At 43.7% G+C, this 17,206-nt stretch overlaps 1 protein-coding gene across 1 annotated transcript in view; it reads right to left on the minus strand.

Moving 5' to 3' along the window:
* The window catches only part of LOC124622773 (myrosinase 1-like), a 47,495-nt gene extending 31,014 nt beyond the window's left edge, over positions 1-16,481 (minus strand). Inside the window, exons 1-2 of the mRNA XM_047148565.1 lie at positions 16,346-16,481; positions 10,811-10,944 (exon numbers count right to left, since the gene is read on the minus strand). Coding sequence (XP_047004521.1) covers positions 10,811-10,944; positions 16,346-16,481 — 270 coding nt within the window. The remainder of the gene's footprint in view (positions 1-10,810; positions 10,945-16,345) is intronic.
* Between the last annotated feature and the right edge of the window lie 725 nt (positions 16,482-17,206).

Consider the following 17,206-nt stretch of genomic DNA (forward strand, 5'->3'; position numbering starts at 1 on the left):
GGAGCAAGTATTAGCTATGATTAAGTTATGCTCTGTGCAAAATTCTACCAGACGGTTTCCTCTTTCATATCTCTCCCCCAATCCATATTCACCCACTATGTTTCCTTCTCTCCCTTTTCCTACTCTCGAATTCCAGTCACCCATGACTATTAAATTTTCGTGTCCCTTCACTACCTGAATAATTTCTTTTATCTCATCATACGTTTCATCAATTTCTTCATCATCTGCAGAGCCAGTTGGCATATAAACTAGAACTACCGTAGTAGGATGGGCTTCGTGTCTATCTTGGCCGCAATAATGCGTTCGCTGTGCTGTTTGTAGTAGCTTACCCGCATTCCCATTGCTTTAATCATTATTAAACCTACTCCTGCATTACCCCTATTTGATTTTGTATTTATAATCCTGTATTCACATGACCACAAGTCTCGTTCCTCCTGCCACCGAACTTCACTAATTCCCACTATATCTAACGTTAACCTATCCATTTCCCTTTTTAAATTTTCTAACCTACCTGCCCGATTAAGGGATCTGACATTCCACGCTCCGATCCGTAGAACGCCAGTTTTCTTTCTCCTGATAATGACGTGCTCTTGAGTAGTCCCCGACCGGAGATCCGAATGGGGGACTATTTTACCTCCGGAATATTTTACCCAAGAAGACGCCATCATCATTTAACCATACAGTAAAGCTGCATGCCCTCGGGTAAAATTACGGCTTTAGTTTCCCCTTGCTTTCAGCCGTTCGCAGTACCAGCACAGCAAGGCCGTTTTGGTTAGTGTTACAAGGCCAGATCAGTCAATCATCCAGACTGTTGCCCCTTCAACTACTGAAAAGGCTGTTGCCCCTCTTCAGGAACCACACGTTTGCCTGGCCTCTCAACAGATACCCCTCCGTTGTGGTTGCACCTGCGGTACGGCCATCTGTATCGCTGAGGCACGCAAGTCTTCCCACCAACGTCAAGGTCCATGGTTCATGTGGTTAGGTACATTCAATGGCGACTCATAAAATATTATTGATGTACAAAGGAGAGAAGAAAGCCAGAAGCTCTGGAGATCTGGTGCTGTAGAAGGCTGATAAAGATCAGCTGGAAAGACCGAGTTACCCGTGGAGAGGTGCTGACAAGAGTACAAGAAACCAGATCTCTCTGGAGACACCTCAAAAGAAGAAGAGACAACCTGGTAGGGCACATTTTGAAACACAATAATATCAGTGGAACTATGTAGCAGGAGCTATAGAGGGGAAGAACAGTCGAGGACGCCCAAGGATGTCACACATGCACCACGTTATGAATGGTGTGGGGTTGCACAACATACTCGGAAGTGAGGAGGAGGGAAGAGACAAAAGAGGAATGGCATACTACTGTAAACGAATCTCAAGTTTGTACTCTAAAGAGAGAGGAGAGCTATTTTGGTAGCAGCGACATGACTTCTTCCTGGTAGCGTATATTTTTCATACGTAGCGACGAGGTAGCATCTAGGTCGATAGCTGAGAACGTAGTTCACGTTATAGCTTTACAATGTATATTACATGACATGGCAATAAAGGGTTTAAGGCAACAGGATTGCAACTGGTGTTTCGTATGATGCACTACTGGCCATTAAAACTGCTAAACCAAGAAGAAATGCAGCTGACAAACGGGTATCCATTGGACAAATATATTATACTAGAACTGACATGTGATTACATTTTCACGCAATTTGGGTGCATTGATCCTGAGAAATCAGTACCCAGAACAACCACCTCTGGCCGTAGTAAAGGCCTTGATACGCCTGGGCATTGAGTCAAATAGAGCTTGGATGGCGTGTACAGGTACAGCTGCCGATGCAGCTTCAACACAACACCACACTTCATCAAGAGTAGTGACTGGCGTGTTGTGACGAGCCAGTTGCTCGGCCATCATTGACCAGACGTTTTCAATTGGTGAGATATCTGGAGAATGTGCTGGCCAGGGCACCAGTCGAACATTTTCTGCATCCAGAATGGCCCGTACAGCACCTGCAACATGCGGTCGTGCATTATCCTGCCGAAATGTCAGGTTTCGCAGTGATCGAATGAAGGGTACAGCCACTGGTCGTAACACTTCTGAAATGTAACGTCCACTGTTCAAAGTGCCATCAATGCGAACAAGAGGTGACCGATACCTGTAACCATTGGCACCCCATACCATCATGCCGGGTGATATGCTAGTATGGCGATGACGAATACACGCTTCCAATGTGCGTTCACCGCGATGTCCCCAAACACGGATACGACCATCACGACGCTGTAAACAGAACCTGGATTCATCCGAAAAAATTGACGTTTTGCCATTCGTGCACCCAGGTTCGTCGTTGAGTACATCATTGCAGGCGGACCTATCTGTAATGCAGCGTCAAGGGTAACCGCAGCCATAGTCACTGAACTGACAGTCCATGCTGCTGCAAACGTCGTCGAACTGTTCGTGCAGATGGTTGTTGTCTTCCAAACGTCCCCATCTGTTGACTCAGGGGTCGAGACGTGGCTGCACGATCCATTACAGCCATGCGGATAAGATGCCTGTCACCTCGACTGATAGTGATACGAGGCCGTTGGGATCCAGCACGGCGTTCCGTATTACCCTCCTGAACCTAGTCTGCTAGCAGTCATTGGATCTCGACCAACGCTAGCAGCAATGTCGCGATACGATAAACCGCAATCGCGATAGGCTACAATCCGACCTTTATCAAAGTTGGAAACGTGATGGTACGCCTTTCTCCTCCTTGCAGGAGCCATCACAACAACGTTTCACCGGGCAACGCCGGTCAACTGCTGTTTGTGTTTGAGAAATAGGTTGGAAACTTTCCTCATATCAGCACGTTGTAGGTATCGCCACCGGCGCTAACCCTGTGTGAATGCTCTGAATAGCTGATCATTTGCATATCACAGCATCTACTTCCTGTCGGTTAAATTTCGCGTCTGTAGCACGTCATCTTCGTGGTGTAGCAATTTGAATGGCGAGTAATGTATTTTAAGTAATGTGTCTTATAGAGTGCAGAACTTATTCATTGTCATCTTCAAATGAATGTGCAATTTATGTATCACATTTACATGCAGACGTCACTCTGAGTAGGAACATGCGACAGGTGATGGTGGTTGAGCTACAGTAAATGCTGCAGAACTGCAAGCTTTATTTTTGGGTCCACGCCCCTGTGTGCTATAGCAGAGTAACCATGCATTTTATGTGGATTGCATGCAGATCGCGCCATTAAAGTTAACAGTTTGCAGTTAATGATTTGCAAATCTTCCAGTCTGTGAGACAGATTAATGGGACGCTGATTTTGAATGAGTATACAGTACGAGCTCATAAACAGAAAGAGGTCCAATTTTCTGAAAGAAATGTTAGGATAGGCGTGAATACTGGGATAAGCAATGCAGGGGATCAGAATCGTAACATTTTGTGAGGCATAAAAGTCAAATGACGCCACCTAAAGAATGAATGTCGGAGTAAATATGGGTGATAGAACATTACATTGAAAAACTACACCTTGCACGCCACCTTACGGTGAGTGGCGTAGGGTACTTTATGCACTACAGTCAGTTCCCCCTTTCCTGTTCCAGTCACGATTGGTTCGCGGGAAGAACTATTGCTGGCATGCCTCCGTGTAATTTGGAGTCTTTATAATTTTACCTTCACGATGACTTCGAGAGACGTACGTAGGAGGAACCAATATCTTGGCTGACTCTTCCAGGAACGTGCACTGTCGGAACGCTAAAAGTAAACCATACTGTGATGCAGAAAGCCTCTGCTGCACCATCCGCCTATAGAACAAGCTAAGAATCTCAGTGACTCTTCCGCGCTTACTAAATCAACCTGTAACGAAACGCGCCGTTCTTCTTCGGATGTTCTCAGTTTCCTCTATCGACCCTATCTGGTACACATCGCACACGGATGAGAAACATTCGTGTGTTGGTGGAACAAGGGTTTTCTAAGCATTGTGACTTCCCTGTATACAACAGCATCGTTCGCGAAAAGCCTCACGGAACATTCGACATTGTACACTAATTCATTCATATACATTGTGAAAAGAAATGGTCCTATAACAGTCCGTTGCTGTACGTCCGAAGTTACTCTTACGTCTGATTATTCCTCTTCGTTGAGAATGACCTACAGTGTTCTGTTTGCTGGAAACTCTTCAGTCACATGGCTGGTCTGACATTCCGCACGCTCGTATTTCATTCATTATGCCGCGCTGCCGAGATGCACCGATATTTCCTGTTGTTTACTATCTCGCGCGCCTGGTTCAACAGAGGGGGTGGTTTTTACGCGACCGTTGTTTCCGGTACTCATGTTGATTCCTGCGGGGCAGACTTTTGGTCACGAGAAATTACATAAAACGCGAGCATAAAACACGTTTCAAAACTCTGCAACAGACCGACGTCAGAGATATAGGCCTGTGGTTTTGTGCGTCTACTCGACGATCCTTCTTCGAAACTGGAATGAGCTGCTCTTCTTCCGATTACTAGGAACGCTTAGCTCCTCCAGCGACCTACAGACGCTAGAAGAGGAGCGACTTATTTTGCGTACCCTTATGTCGTACGGTTGTCTCACTAGGTCCAGTGTCCTTGTCTCTGTTGAGCGGTGTCGGTTACCTTTCTATCCCCTGGTCACTATTCCCGATATCTGTCATTTTCAAGTTCATGCGACTGTTTAAGGGAGGAACCACAACACGATCTTCCCCAGTGAAACAGTTTTGGTAAAGGGTACTTCGGATCTTTTTAACAAAACCGTTTCCCTGAGCAATACGGCATGATCCTAGGTACTGGTATATACTGTTTTCTGTATCTCGTGTGCTTTCTTTGGTTCAGAAAAGATATTAATATCTGTGTGGCCTTTCTAATATAACCACCATGGCAAAGGACGCCTTAAAACACTTAAATTCAAAAGTGATACGTTATTACTGAAAGATTCTTTTGTGCTCTGACACTAAGCGCACCAGCCACGACTGCACAGGCCTTTATGTGCATGAAACAAGCCGAGGATGAGAAAATAGAAGTAATATACAAGGAATTTGAAAAGAGTGCCTCACATTCTCAGCGTGTTAATATTGGCCAAATGGTTGGGCCCAAATATTGGGCCATTTAACTTGTGCGTAGAACGGCCCAAGCACAGTGGTGTAGGGTGCCTCCTTGTTGACGTTCATTACACATTTCTACTTCTTTGTGTGTGCCTCTGTACTTCTGCTTCTAGCACTAATACTGTTGTCAGACGTAACACACGCAATAAAGCCTCTTACTGTACTACGGTGCACCACTGCTCTGTCTGCGCCTCGTGTGACAGTGCCTGACGCAAAAGTGTAGTGATATGTCTATAGCTCGATTAGGTCCCCTCCCCTTTCACCTAATCTTAATCCCTTACAGTTATAACGCTGAGGACGATTAAAGTCACCGTCATGTTCTAGATCCACTGACAACTTGCACACCTTACTGGAAAGTCTGTGGCACGCTTGTAACCGAATCCGAAGGCAACCAGATATTCGTACAAATCTGTCATTCTTTGAGAACCAAGGGTGCCGGACTGGTAACGATAAGTAGTGAATCCATGGAACACCTCCTCTAGTGCCAACAGACATATGCCTGTCAGTCGATAAAATGTTCCACAGCTCAAAAATGTTTCTTCTGGTCATATGTTAATAAGATTTTTTTATTTTTTACCAGAACTATCCGCTGTAAGAATGACGAACACTTTAATAAAATATTCTGTATGAGCAGAGAAATTGTTGAAACTGTGAAGAGGGATGAAAAACTAGTATAGTCCAATGTGGTTGGAAAGCAAACATAGATCGACTAGAACATTGGATATGTAGGAGGGAACAGAAGATATCAAGTTGAGTATGTCTTCGTTAGAAAAAGAGAGTTTCTGCACTGCAGAGCACGCCAAGGGGCTGAAGTAGACTCAAAACGTAGTGCAGCTTCGATAAGCAGTAGGTTGAATCTCTATAAGATAAAGGAGAGGTGGTATACGACGAAACAGAAAGCTGCAAAATTAGGACAGTGTGAAATGTAGTGCAATTTATATGAGGTAACGACCAATGATCTATATAACGACATGAAAGTAGTTACAAGAATTAAAATGTAGTAAAGCAAAATAATTAAGGCACGACAGAACATCGTTTGTACACAAAACTCCAAAGAGTTATGTATCACGCAGAAATACCCAATCTTAACAACATAACAAAAACATTACAAGAATCTTATGAATGAGGTAAGAAAGTAACACTATAGCTGGCCAGGGAACGAAGTTAATGGCAAGTAAAAGTAGAATGTATCAGGATGGATGAGGAAACAGTATAGAAACCTTATTGAATAAGATATAACTGCAGCAAAAATTGACGTGACATACAGAAAAATTTCTTGTAACTCCGGAGAAGTAAAACGTAGGAAGCTTTCATGCAGCTCTCCTATTCGCTTTGTGGCCGAGCGGTTCTAGGCGCTTCAGTCTGGAACCACGCGACCACTACGGTCGCAGGTTCGAATCCTGCTTCGGGCATGGATGTGTGTGATGTCCTTAGGTTAGTTAGATTTAAGTAGTTCTAAGTTCTAGGGGACTGATGACCTCAGATGTTAAGTACCAGAGTGCTCAAAGCCATTTGAACCATTTCTCCTTTTCGTTCTGAGTGAGCCCGGTCATCTCTGGACAGCTACTGCGACGTATATTCTTCTGAATCTGTCTACTGTATTCAGCTTTCGTCTCCTCTGTAATTTGTACTTCCCACACTTCTTTCCACTACCAACTTGGTGATTCTCTGACCCCGCAGAATGTGTCTCATCAGCCTGTCCGCTCTTATAGTCAAGTTGTGCCGCAAAGTATTCTTCCTCTTTTGGATTCACCCATTAGTTATTCGGTCTGCCCATCTTATTTCCAACACTCTTCTACAGCACCACATTTCAAAACCTTCCATTTTCTTCTTGTCTGAAAGGCTCATCGTCCACATTTCACTTTCGTACAAGCGTACACTCATTTCAGATAACTCCAAGTTAAATCCAAAAGAGACTTCTTCCTCCCAGTCTCTTGTATGTGACGTCAGGGGATGGTGGTCAGATGTGTAGTTCTCAGGCAAGTGGATACTTGTTATTGTGTTCAAACTTGCACATGTCTTGTGTCTCCTTTTACAGGAGATGTGGGCTTCACATGTATCATGTTGCTGTCAGAGGCCTGCAGCTGTGTACAAGTGGACTGCCAAGAACCATTAGGGAACGGACGGTCTATAACGTTAAAGAGCGAGATATGTGGTACGTTTAAGAGATATCTAAGTGGTCAGTTCTGAAGCAATTATGGTAAGATGACTATTTCCTTGTGGGTCTGGATATAACGCAAGATTTTTCTGGGATTTTTAACAAAATGGAGATGTGTAATTACCTTACATCAAACCATGACCTCTGTGTGCAAGACGACTACCAAGGAAACAGCAGTGAGATTGTGAGCAACAATTAGACATTTTGAATAGACAGTTTAATGTGGGTGAGTTCCAGTTATAGAATAAAGATAAATATCATATTAATACGTCAAATCAATAGCCAAGAACTGAACAATTATATCAGAAACCATCTATTTATTTTATGAAGTGTCCTTTATATGTGTGCATGAGAAACTTTTACATTTTCCTAAGCTAAAGAATATGCTGTTACCAGATTGCAGGCCACGATTTGTAATTATAGAATGGATGGTGTGCTTGCTTCTGTGGAAGACTGTCTGTTTGTATTAAATGCCAAGAAAGAGTATTTCCATTATGCTCCCCTGCATTCTGTGACTATCGTTTCTGTGTGGTGCAAACAGTTGGACAGCTTACAGAATAGTTGCTGTGATTAACAGTGTTCTGCAATTTTCCTGCTGAGGTAAGAAGAATACATAAGCGTTGACTAGTGTACAAGTAAATCTTCCAATCAAGACCGAGAAAAATTAACTTTGTTCTGATTGCCTACAGTTTTAATTATTTACCTGTGAACTGTGTGAAAATTGTTAACACAAGCTCCAACAACAACAATATAAGCTTTCCTATTATAGTCAAAGATGTATTATTCTCATTCTAGAACGTTGTTACACACTATACTGTCAAACATATTTATTGCCAAACTAGGATTGGGTACCATCTTATTCCACAGGTCTCAAGGAAAAGGAGAAATATACTAAAAGGACTTAAACAATTTCCTATTGTAGAAATGACGCCTTTCTGTCTAGCTAATATCTTACTTGTACGCAAAAGAAAGCGGAAATGGAAGTCCAAAATACAAATCCGAGTATTCGCTGAAAATAGTTGCTACACGAGAAGAATGTGATCTGCTAGTGGAAAAAAAAATTATTGAAGAAGTGCAGACAGGGCTACAGATTTCTTTAAATGCAATGTGTGATGTGTGGCAAATTCTGGACATAACTGAGATAGATACAGGATATCAGGTTTTATTGTAAATACCAATGTCAAATGCCCATATGTTAGAGCACGTATAGAAAGTGATTAGTCCAACAACATTTACTATATTAGAGGCGGCACAAAAAGTCTAGTTATAAAGCTCCATCCTCATTTGGATCTGCTTAAAAGTATGGTTACAGTATTGCTAATGTGGTGGTCTCGAAATTGCATATCTAGCAAGAGAAAAGTCATTTACATAGCTTAAAACTAATGGAATAACTACATTTAACGGCCATTCTTAGTTTATAAACCGTGGGAAATGAGCTCCATGAATATAAAACTGATGTATAAAATTGAAAATTTCTTGATGTACAAATTTTGTGTCAAATACATTGTAGATAAAAAGAAGGAGAAAGATGACGCAAACTGTTGGGGCCAAGAGTAGCTACCTATGTTGCAGCTCCGTGGTCGCGAAGGGTGTACTGCAAGCGTGTGGTCAGCCGCTGCACACTTCACTCATGGCCAACGAATGCAGCGACAACATTGTTTAAGAGTACTAGTAGCGTTTGTCTAATTTTCATCGTTCCTGAGCTGTAATATGGCTCTGATGACAGTAATATATTGATCCTGCCGTAGTTAAGTTGCCAGACCGAGAATGGGTAAGTCACTGGAGAAGTTGTCTTTAGGTTGCTACGGAAAGGTTGTCAAGTAAATTTAAAACTTTCTGTCTATAGTCAGTTCATGCCGTTCTAAAGAGTAATATGCATATATTGTTCCTTTATCATTCGGTAAATGAATTCGATTCATTTGTCAATTTAAGGATACTGCATAATAAAGGATGTTAGATCGATAAGGCCCCAAAAGGTCGTAAACACAACATTTATCGATAACATGTATAGTATTAGAATGGGGTAAGCACCAATTAGCTCCGGTGCGAAATACGGGTGGGTGTCCTATACAGAACCATTTCAAGCGAGAGTGTTTGTGATCTCGCGGACGGTGAAGGATCTGTTTATATATTACCTCAAGTGCATGTACATGCTCAAGAGGAAATTTTGTTGATGCAGCGGCGACTACATCCGCATAACTGGGAAATTCATTTTTCAAGCGAGTTAATTTGCTCTTCGCCCAACAAGATCAGCAGAATCGAGTATGTAACAAATTCTTCAGCGTCTGAATGGTAGAGATTTTCTTGATTGTTAAATTTTTAGAGATCAAGTGGTGGTGGCACTAACTAACTTTTTTGTAGGCAAAGCTAAATTAGGACATCACTACTTGATTTCAACACATGTAATTGATTTTAAGTGACAATAACGTGAAACTGCCAGACAGCCCTTAAAGAATAAAATTCTGTCTTAAAGATTCAGGAGCCAGTTGATATTAGTGAACACGATGAACATACTTTAATGAATGATAAAGCTTTAATTTCAAAAGAAAATAACTTTCTTTTTTATTTCTCCAGGATCAGAGATCAAACAAAGTAAGCAAAGGGAAAGATAAGACACTTCACGTACTTACATACGAAAGATTCAAAATTTGTTTCTTTTTTTATATAGGTTTTAATACACAGACTGTAGGTAAAAGTTATTAACAAGATAGAAAATAATTTAATGGAAGAAAAAAATATATAAAATAAATAGAAAATGCAAACAGGAATTCTGAAAGCTATCAACGATACTCTGAAGTTGACCGTTGTCTTGCCCGCCCTAGTAGCCGAGCGGTTCTAGGCACTACAGTCTGTAACCGCGCGACCGCTACAGTCGCAGGTTCGAATCCTGCCTCAGGCATGGAAGTGTGTGATGTCCTTAGGTTAGTTAGGTTTAAGTAGTTCTGAGTTCTAGGGGACTGATGACCTCAGAAGTTAAGTCCCATAGTGCTCACAGCCATTTAAACCATTTTTGAACCGTTGTCTTGTTCACAGTATCCCCGTTAAACGATTAGGTATCTTTGTTATCTTAATTCGTGAGTAACAAAAGATAGAATAAATGATCAGATTTCGTGAACTTTAAACTTTCAGGAAGAGTTAATATCACAATATCACCTGTTTAAGTATTTATCGTAAATGGTAGATAAGATTAGTTTACCGTCGCAATATCTGCATTTTTGTGATACTTGTTGAGCAGATTGCATTTAAAGTACTACACGCAATCTTTACGCGGTATCAGTAAGTTACTTTTACTCTAGGTAAATAAACAAAGGGCATAATTACGCCTAAAGGAGATACATCGGTTTAAACTCATTATCTTGTATGTATTCTACCATGGCAGCAGGAATCATTCACCAAGTAGGATAGACACGTTGTTGCTAAGTCTAAATCGCTTAAATACTGTATGAGGGAAGTACGTTCTGGTATGTGGGGAGAAGATCAACAAATTGTGCCACGGCTTACCGCGACACTGAAATGTAGATTCACTGAATACCACATTTACGTAACAGCGAGTACTCACGTTGATCGCCTTCAGCATCTGCACGTCCTCCTGGTACTTGTGGTACGAATCGCAGGCCACGTCGCCGTTGTCGCCATTCGTGCCGTACTCCGGGTGTTCGTGGAGCATGCGGTCCCAGATGCTCTCACCCTTGCCTGCGTACAAACGAACTATAATTCCACGAACTGTAGCAGACTTGTGAGCGAAAGAACAATTGCTATAATATATGTCATTTCTAAGGTACAGTTAAGTGTAAAGCAGTTTTACAAAGAGAGTTTCTAATGGAGGCTCTTGGTAATGATGCTACTGTTCTCTTCCACTCCGCTGTAGGAACCTGAGTCCATACTGCAATGATCTGCGAGCAGACAACCATTGATATCCCACGCCTCTCACACGATTCATTAGTACAGGAATTTATCATCAGACGGCCACCAAGATACCTCAGAGTATGAACCCGTCACCAAAGACCTTCACAGGCCAACGGACGCCCCACGAACGATGCCTAGGCAACATTAGGATATTAGCACGTGGCTCAAATGTCGCCTCACGCAGACGAAACTGTTTTGGCACCGCCATTTCGCTACATCGCCTGTCACCTGACTGTGAGAAAGTAGATGGACACAGAGCAGAAGAAAATGAGGAACAGTTGCTTGAGAGCGGAGGGAGTCCAGAAGTTTTCTGCAGAAGACAGCAGTAAGAAAGAGAGCAAGAACTGAGTGATAAGAAAAGGAGGAAACAAATTTCTGAAAGGAGAATTATCGGCTCGTACCCAGTCGAATGGAAATCGAATATTGCAGCCAGTGTGTGTCTCAGAGGGGGAACGAGGTGGCAAACGAGCTCGCAGTAGAGGAAGACGGTCTATTAGTCGTCTTATATACAGCATATTATATTTTAGCACAACTAACAGTAATTTGCAACTGTCCACGGCGCTTAATTTCCCACCTCCGATGTCAGCCGCCACTCTCATGCTTTAGGTATCAGGAATAAAACACTGGATTTTATGCAGAACACAACTCTACTTCTAGAGATGCGTAACGATGCTGAACACATCAGCACAGTCTTCGTGTAAGCCTTTAACGCTATCATTTTCAGTTGACAGTTGCTGTTGGCTGCAGAATTCAAAGCCTGTGCGGGATTTCGTAGTATCTGCCACTGTTAGGAATTGCATTTCCAGTACAGAAATCATACAAAATCACCCTGTTACAGTTACAATACTGCAGTGCGCAATCACATACACTGGTAGGCCAAAACATGACCACAGTCCAGCGATGCTGGTTACCGCCTGGTGGTGTTGTGAGCATGTGGCGCGATAGCAAAATTCTGTAAGCGGAGCAGACACGGACGGGAGGGAACCCTAGCGAAGTTGTGGGAATGAAAATGGGGAAATCCATTTAGATAAGCGAGTTTGACAGAATTCATGTTCCACCACCTGCGGCATAGTCGCATAATTGAACAGTGATCCAATACTGTCAAATGTTTTTTTTTATTCCAGTCTTTGATCACAATATCATTTCTTTTGACGATGACCGGTTTCAGTCAGTAATGACCATCCTCAGACATGGTGTAGAAAAGATCTGAGGATGGTCATTACTGACTGAAACCGGCCATCGTCAAAAGAATTGATATGGTGGTCAGAGACTGAAATAAAAAACATTTGAGAGATCAGATTATTGTGACACAGAGCCTGTGAACGAGCATCTCGAAAACGGCGAAGCTGGTCTAATGTTGACGTGCTTTAGTCGTGGAAAGAGGTAGGACAGTGAACAACACTAGTGGTTGGACGACCCTCCACAGAACGCGGAGTTAGGGGACTTGTGTTCTTTCTAAAGTACGATAGATGGTGATCTGTGGTAGCTCTGCAGAAAGAGCGCAATGCTGGTGCACGTACAAGTGTTCTGGAGCATATCGTTCATCGTACATCGTTGAACATGGAGTTCCGCAGCGGACCGCCCCTACGTGTTCACATATCAACACGACATCGTCAATTACGATTACAGTGAGCACGGGACGATCAGAATTCGACCGTCGGTCAGTGGAAACGTGTCGGTTCTTTGGGTGAATCACATTTTTGCTACACTAGGTCGAAGATCGTTTCCACAAACGCCGTCATCGAGGTGAACGACGGCTCGAAAAGTGCAGCGCACCACGGACGCAGGTTGGTAGCAGCAGTATTATGCTAAGGGAGACATTCTCCTGTACTTGCATGGAGCCTGTGGCAGTAATCGAAGGAACGCTAACAGCTGCAAAGCGCCCTCATCCCTTCATGCTTGATGTTTCCCCTAAGGCAATGTCATCATTTAGCAGTATAATTGTCCATATCTCGGAGCCAGAACCATGCTACAATGGTTTGGGGAGCATTATAGTGAAGTCACGTTGATGTCCCGGCGACCAAATTCCTCTGGTGTAAACCCAACTGGTCGCTATCGTACCCCGTCACGCATAAGCTAATTAGCGGCCCCGTTATTTACGCCAATTACATGACTTTTACTTAGACATATAATGCCACATACCTGCAAAAACCTACCAACGAACCGTCGGATCCGTGATACGCATAATCAGTCATGTAGTTCGGTCCAAAGACGGACAAACAAGCAATTAAGAAGGTGGTCATAAAGTTTTTGCTCATCAGTGTACGTACACCACATAAATCTTGCTCAGACTGGAACATTGAAAGTGAAAAAAAATCATGTTCTCTCATTATGTTATACATACGTGACTTGTCCAGCGTGGGCCTTTCTGTCATCTTCCATACCTTACATACAGTCCACTACACCAATGTGCGAAAGCGTAAACGGCGTGAGACATATTGACAGCTGTCTGAAGTGATAAACTCATATGCGTGTCAGTATGTTGGTGGAGCGTGGCAGGAAGTTCACGCACTCTCCGCTGCAGAGTGAAAATTTCATTCCGGAAACATCCTTCAGACTATGGCTAAGCCATGTCTCCGCAAAATCCTTTCTTCCATGAGTGAAGGTGTTGCAAGTTTCACAGGAAATCTGAGAAGTTTGGAAAGTAGGAGACGAAGTACTGGCGGAAGTAAAGCTGTGAGGAGAGTCGTGAGTCGTACTTGGGTAGCTCATCGGCGGCGAGCACTGTTTGCTGACTAAACGCCGACATCCGGCGGTTGGCTGGAAGCGAGTGTGGAGTAACATACACGCGCCTTTCCTTCCCACCACGGTGGGGGCTGTGGTATGTGATAACGACTGGAAACTTCCCCACACTACGCATCTTCCGAGGACCCTCTCTGCCCCGACGCTCAGCTGTCGACACCTGACATGCACCGCTTCGTTCGTGATACGGCTGCGGACTGTAGGCTCCTCAGACGTCGCATGCTGCCATTGTTCCTCCGACGGACGGCTCAGTCCGTGCAGTCCACAGCACTGATCCATGCTGACGTCACATACCACCCTGCTGCTCCACATGACGCCACGGTGTGCGTTAAAGGTATGGCGCTGTCATACATTTCTAGTGAGGCCGTTGCAAAATTACACTACTGGCCATTAAAACTGCTACACCGAGAAGAAATGCAGATGCTAAACGGGTATTCATTGGTCAAATATATTATACTAGAACTGACATGTGATTACATTTTCACGCCATTTGGGTACATAGATAAATCAGTATCCAGAACAACCACTTCTGGCCGTAATAACGGCCTTGATACGCCTGGGCATGGAGTCAAACAGAGCTTGGATGGCGTGTACAGGTACAGCTGCCCATGCAGCTTCAACACGGTACCACAGTTCATCAAAAGTAGTGACTGGCGTATTGTGACGAGCCAGTTGCTCGGCCACCATTGACCAGACGTTTTCAATTGGTGAGAGATCTGGAGAATGTACTGGCCAGGGCAGCAGTCGAACATTTTCTGCATCCATAAAGGCTCACAGGACCTGCAACATGCGGTCGTGCATTATCCTGCTGAAATGTAGGTTTTCGCAGTGATCGAATGAAGCGTAGCGCCACGGGTCGTAACACATCTGAAATGTAACGTCCACTGTTCGAACTGCCGTCAAAGCGCACGAGAGGTGACCGAGACGTGTAACCAATGGCACCCCATATCATCACGCCGGGTGATACGCCAATATGGCGATGACGAATACGCGCTTCCAATGTGCGTTCACCGTGATGTCGCCAAACACGGATGCGACCATCATGATGCAGTAAACAGAACCTGCATTCATCCGAAAAAATGAAGTTTTGCCGTTCGTGCACCCTGGTTCGTCATTGAGTACACCATTGCGCGCGCTCCTGTCTGTGATGCAGCGTGAAGGGTAATCCAGCACGACGTTCCGTATTACCCTTCTGAACCCACCGATTCCATATTCTGTTAACAGTCATTGGATCTCGACCAACGCGAGCAGCAACGTCGCGATACGATAAACCGCAATCGCAATCCGCCCTTTATCAAAGTCGGAAACGTGATGGTACGCATTTCTCCTCCTTACACGAGGCATCACAACAACGTTTCACCAGGCAACGCCGGTCAACTGCTGTTTGTGTATGAGAAATCGGTTGGAAACTTACCTCCTGTCAGTACATTGTAGATGTCGCCACCGGCGCCAACATTGTGTGAATGCTCTGAAAAGCTAATCATTTTCATATCACAGCATCTTCTTCCTGTCATCTAAATTTCCCGTCTGCAGCACGTCATCTTCGTGGTGTAGCAATTTTAATGGTTGTATTAGATTTATGGTTCTATTTAAAGAGCAACTACATGGTTTTATGGCGCAAAGGGTCGAATGGTTCGCACTCTGCTAATTACTTGGGTCCGTTGTTTATGCGCCCCTCAAAGCATTGGGATGCACAGGGTGTTCATCTGGTTCAAATGGCCCTGAGCACTATGGGACTTAACATCTGAGGTCATCAGTCCCCTAGAACTTAGGACTACTTAAACTTAAGGACATCACACACATCCATGCCCGAGATAGGATTCGAACCTGCGACCGTAGCAGTCGCGCGGTTCCGGACTGAAGCGCGTAGAACCGCTCGGCCACCGATACCGGCTACAGCGTGTGAGATTAAAGATATAGCACAGGATGGGCTGATGTGAGAGATCAACGGTAATTGTAGGGTGTTTCACCCTCGATGAACGAGAAGACGATCTGGACAGCCGTGAAAGAAGATTTTAAAATAGTTAACATAATAAAATAAAATAAATCGTGGTACCATTTCTTTCATTCCTCTTTCTTTTTTACAAAACTATCGGAGGCGTATCTCTTTTTAGTTTGCAGACGGAGCCTGATGGGGTGGCATACATCTCCCCTACTTAGTTTTTAGGGTGAAAGCGGCAGTGGCACTAGGTATTGTTTTTGTTTGTGTGTTAGATAGATTTTATGGGTTGTAAGGGCGTTAGGGGCCAACACCTGAAGTGGGTCTACGGAAAAAGAAATCGGCAGACAAAAAGAAAAAATATTCGATAGAGCACCTGCCCGCAGAATTCAAGGGTCCCGACTTCGAGTCTCGGTCCAGCACACAGTTTTAATTTGCCACCATCTTTCATATTTAAACCACATGACGATTAAGAAGACTCTTACACAGATGTTAGTTTATACTCACCATCCTCATTCCACGCTCCTTCGATCTGGAAGGCAGCAGTGGCCGCCCCGAAAAGGAAACCATCCGGGAACCGGTTGACTGCCGTCTGGGCCCCGGCAACAGCGATCAGGCCAGCCAACAGGGTCAGCTTCAGCATCTCGTATAGTCAGTAATGTCAGGCAGACAACCCAGCTGATATATATACGTACAGGTTGTAAACTACTTCGTAACATTACTCAGCGCTGAACAGATTAAGTGATTCACTGATTATAACTCGACCAAACCGAATCACTTGTGTAATAGCCATTTCCGGTAGGCATAAAAAAGTAGCATCTTAAGTTTGAGTTATCATTTACGGAGATGGGAAAGTACGTTGACGTATCAACAGTACTGATTGCTGAAAACTTCGACAACAGATATTCGTATCAGATATACTCGCCACTGGCAAAGATTTTATCAGTAATATGAATGTCACGATGCAGCTTAAAGTTCATCCAGCGCATTCAGCTCCATTATTTTTCCTAGATATTTAAATTTTGTAGCCTTTCTTCATTAGCCGGCCGCGGTGGCCGTGCGATTCAAGGCACTTCAGTCCGGAACCGCGTGACTACAACGGTCGCAGGTTCGAATCCTATGTCGGGCATGGATGTGTGTGATGTCCTTAGGTTAGTTAGGTTTAAGTAGTTATAAGTTCTAGGGGACTGATGACCTCAGATGTTGAGTCCCATAGTGCTCAGAGACATTTGAACCATTTTTGAACCTTTCTTCATTCTTCTGTACTAGTTTCCGTGTGTTTAGATGCCGTCTTCCCAGCTGCCATATACTGTTTTTTCAAAATATATATGTGTCTGCTTTTAAAGCTCTCTCTTGTACGATATTTAT

This window comes from Schistocerca americana, chromosome 7 (assembly GCF_021461395.2).
Source record: "Schistocerca americana isolate TAMUIC-IGC-003095 chromosome 7, iqSchAmer2.1, whole genome shotgun sequence".
Taxonomy (NCBI): Eukaryota; Metazoa; Arthropoda; class Insecta; order Orthoptera; family Acrididae; genus Schistocerca; species Schistocerca americana.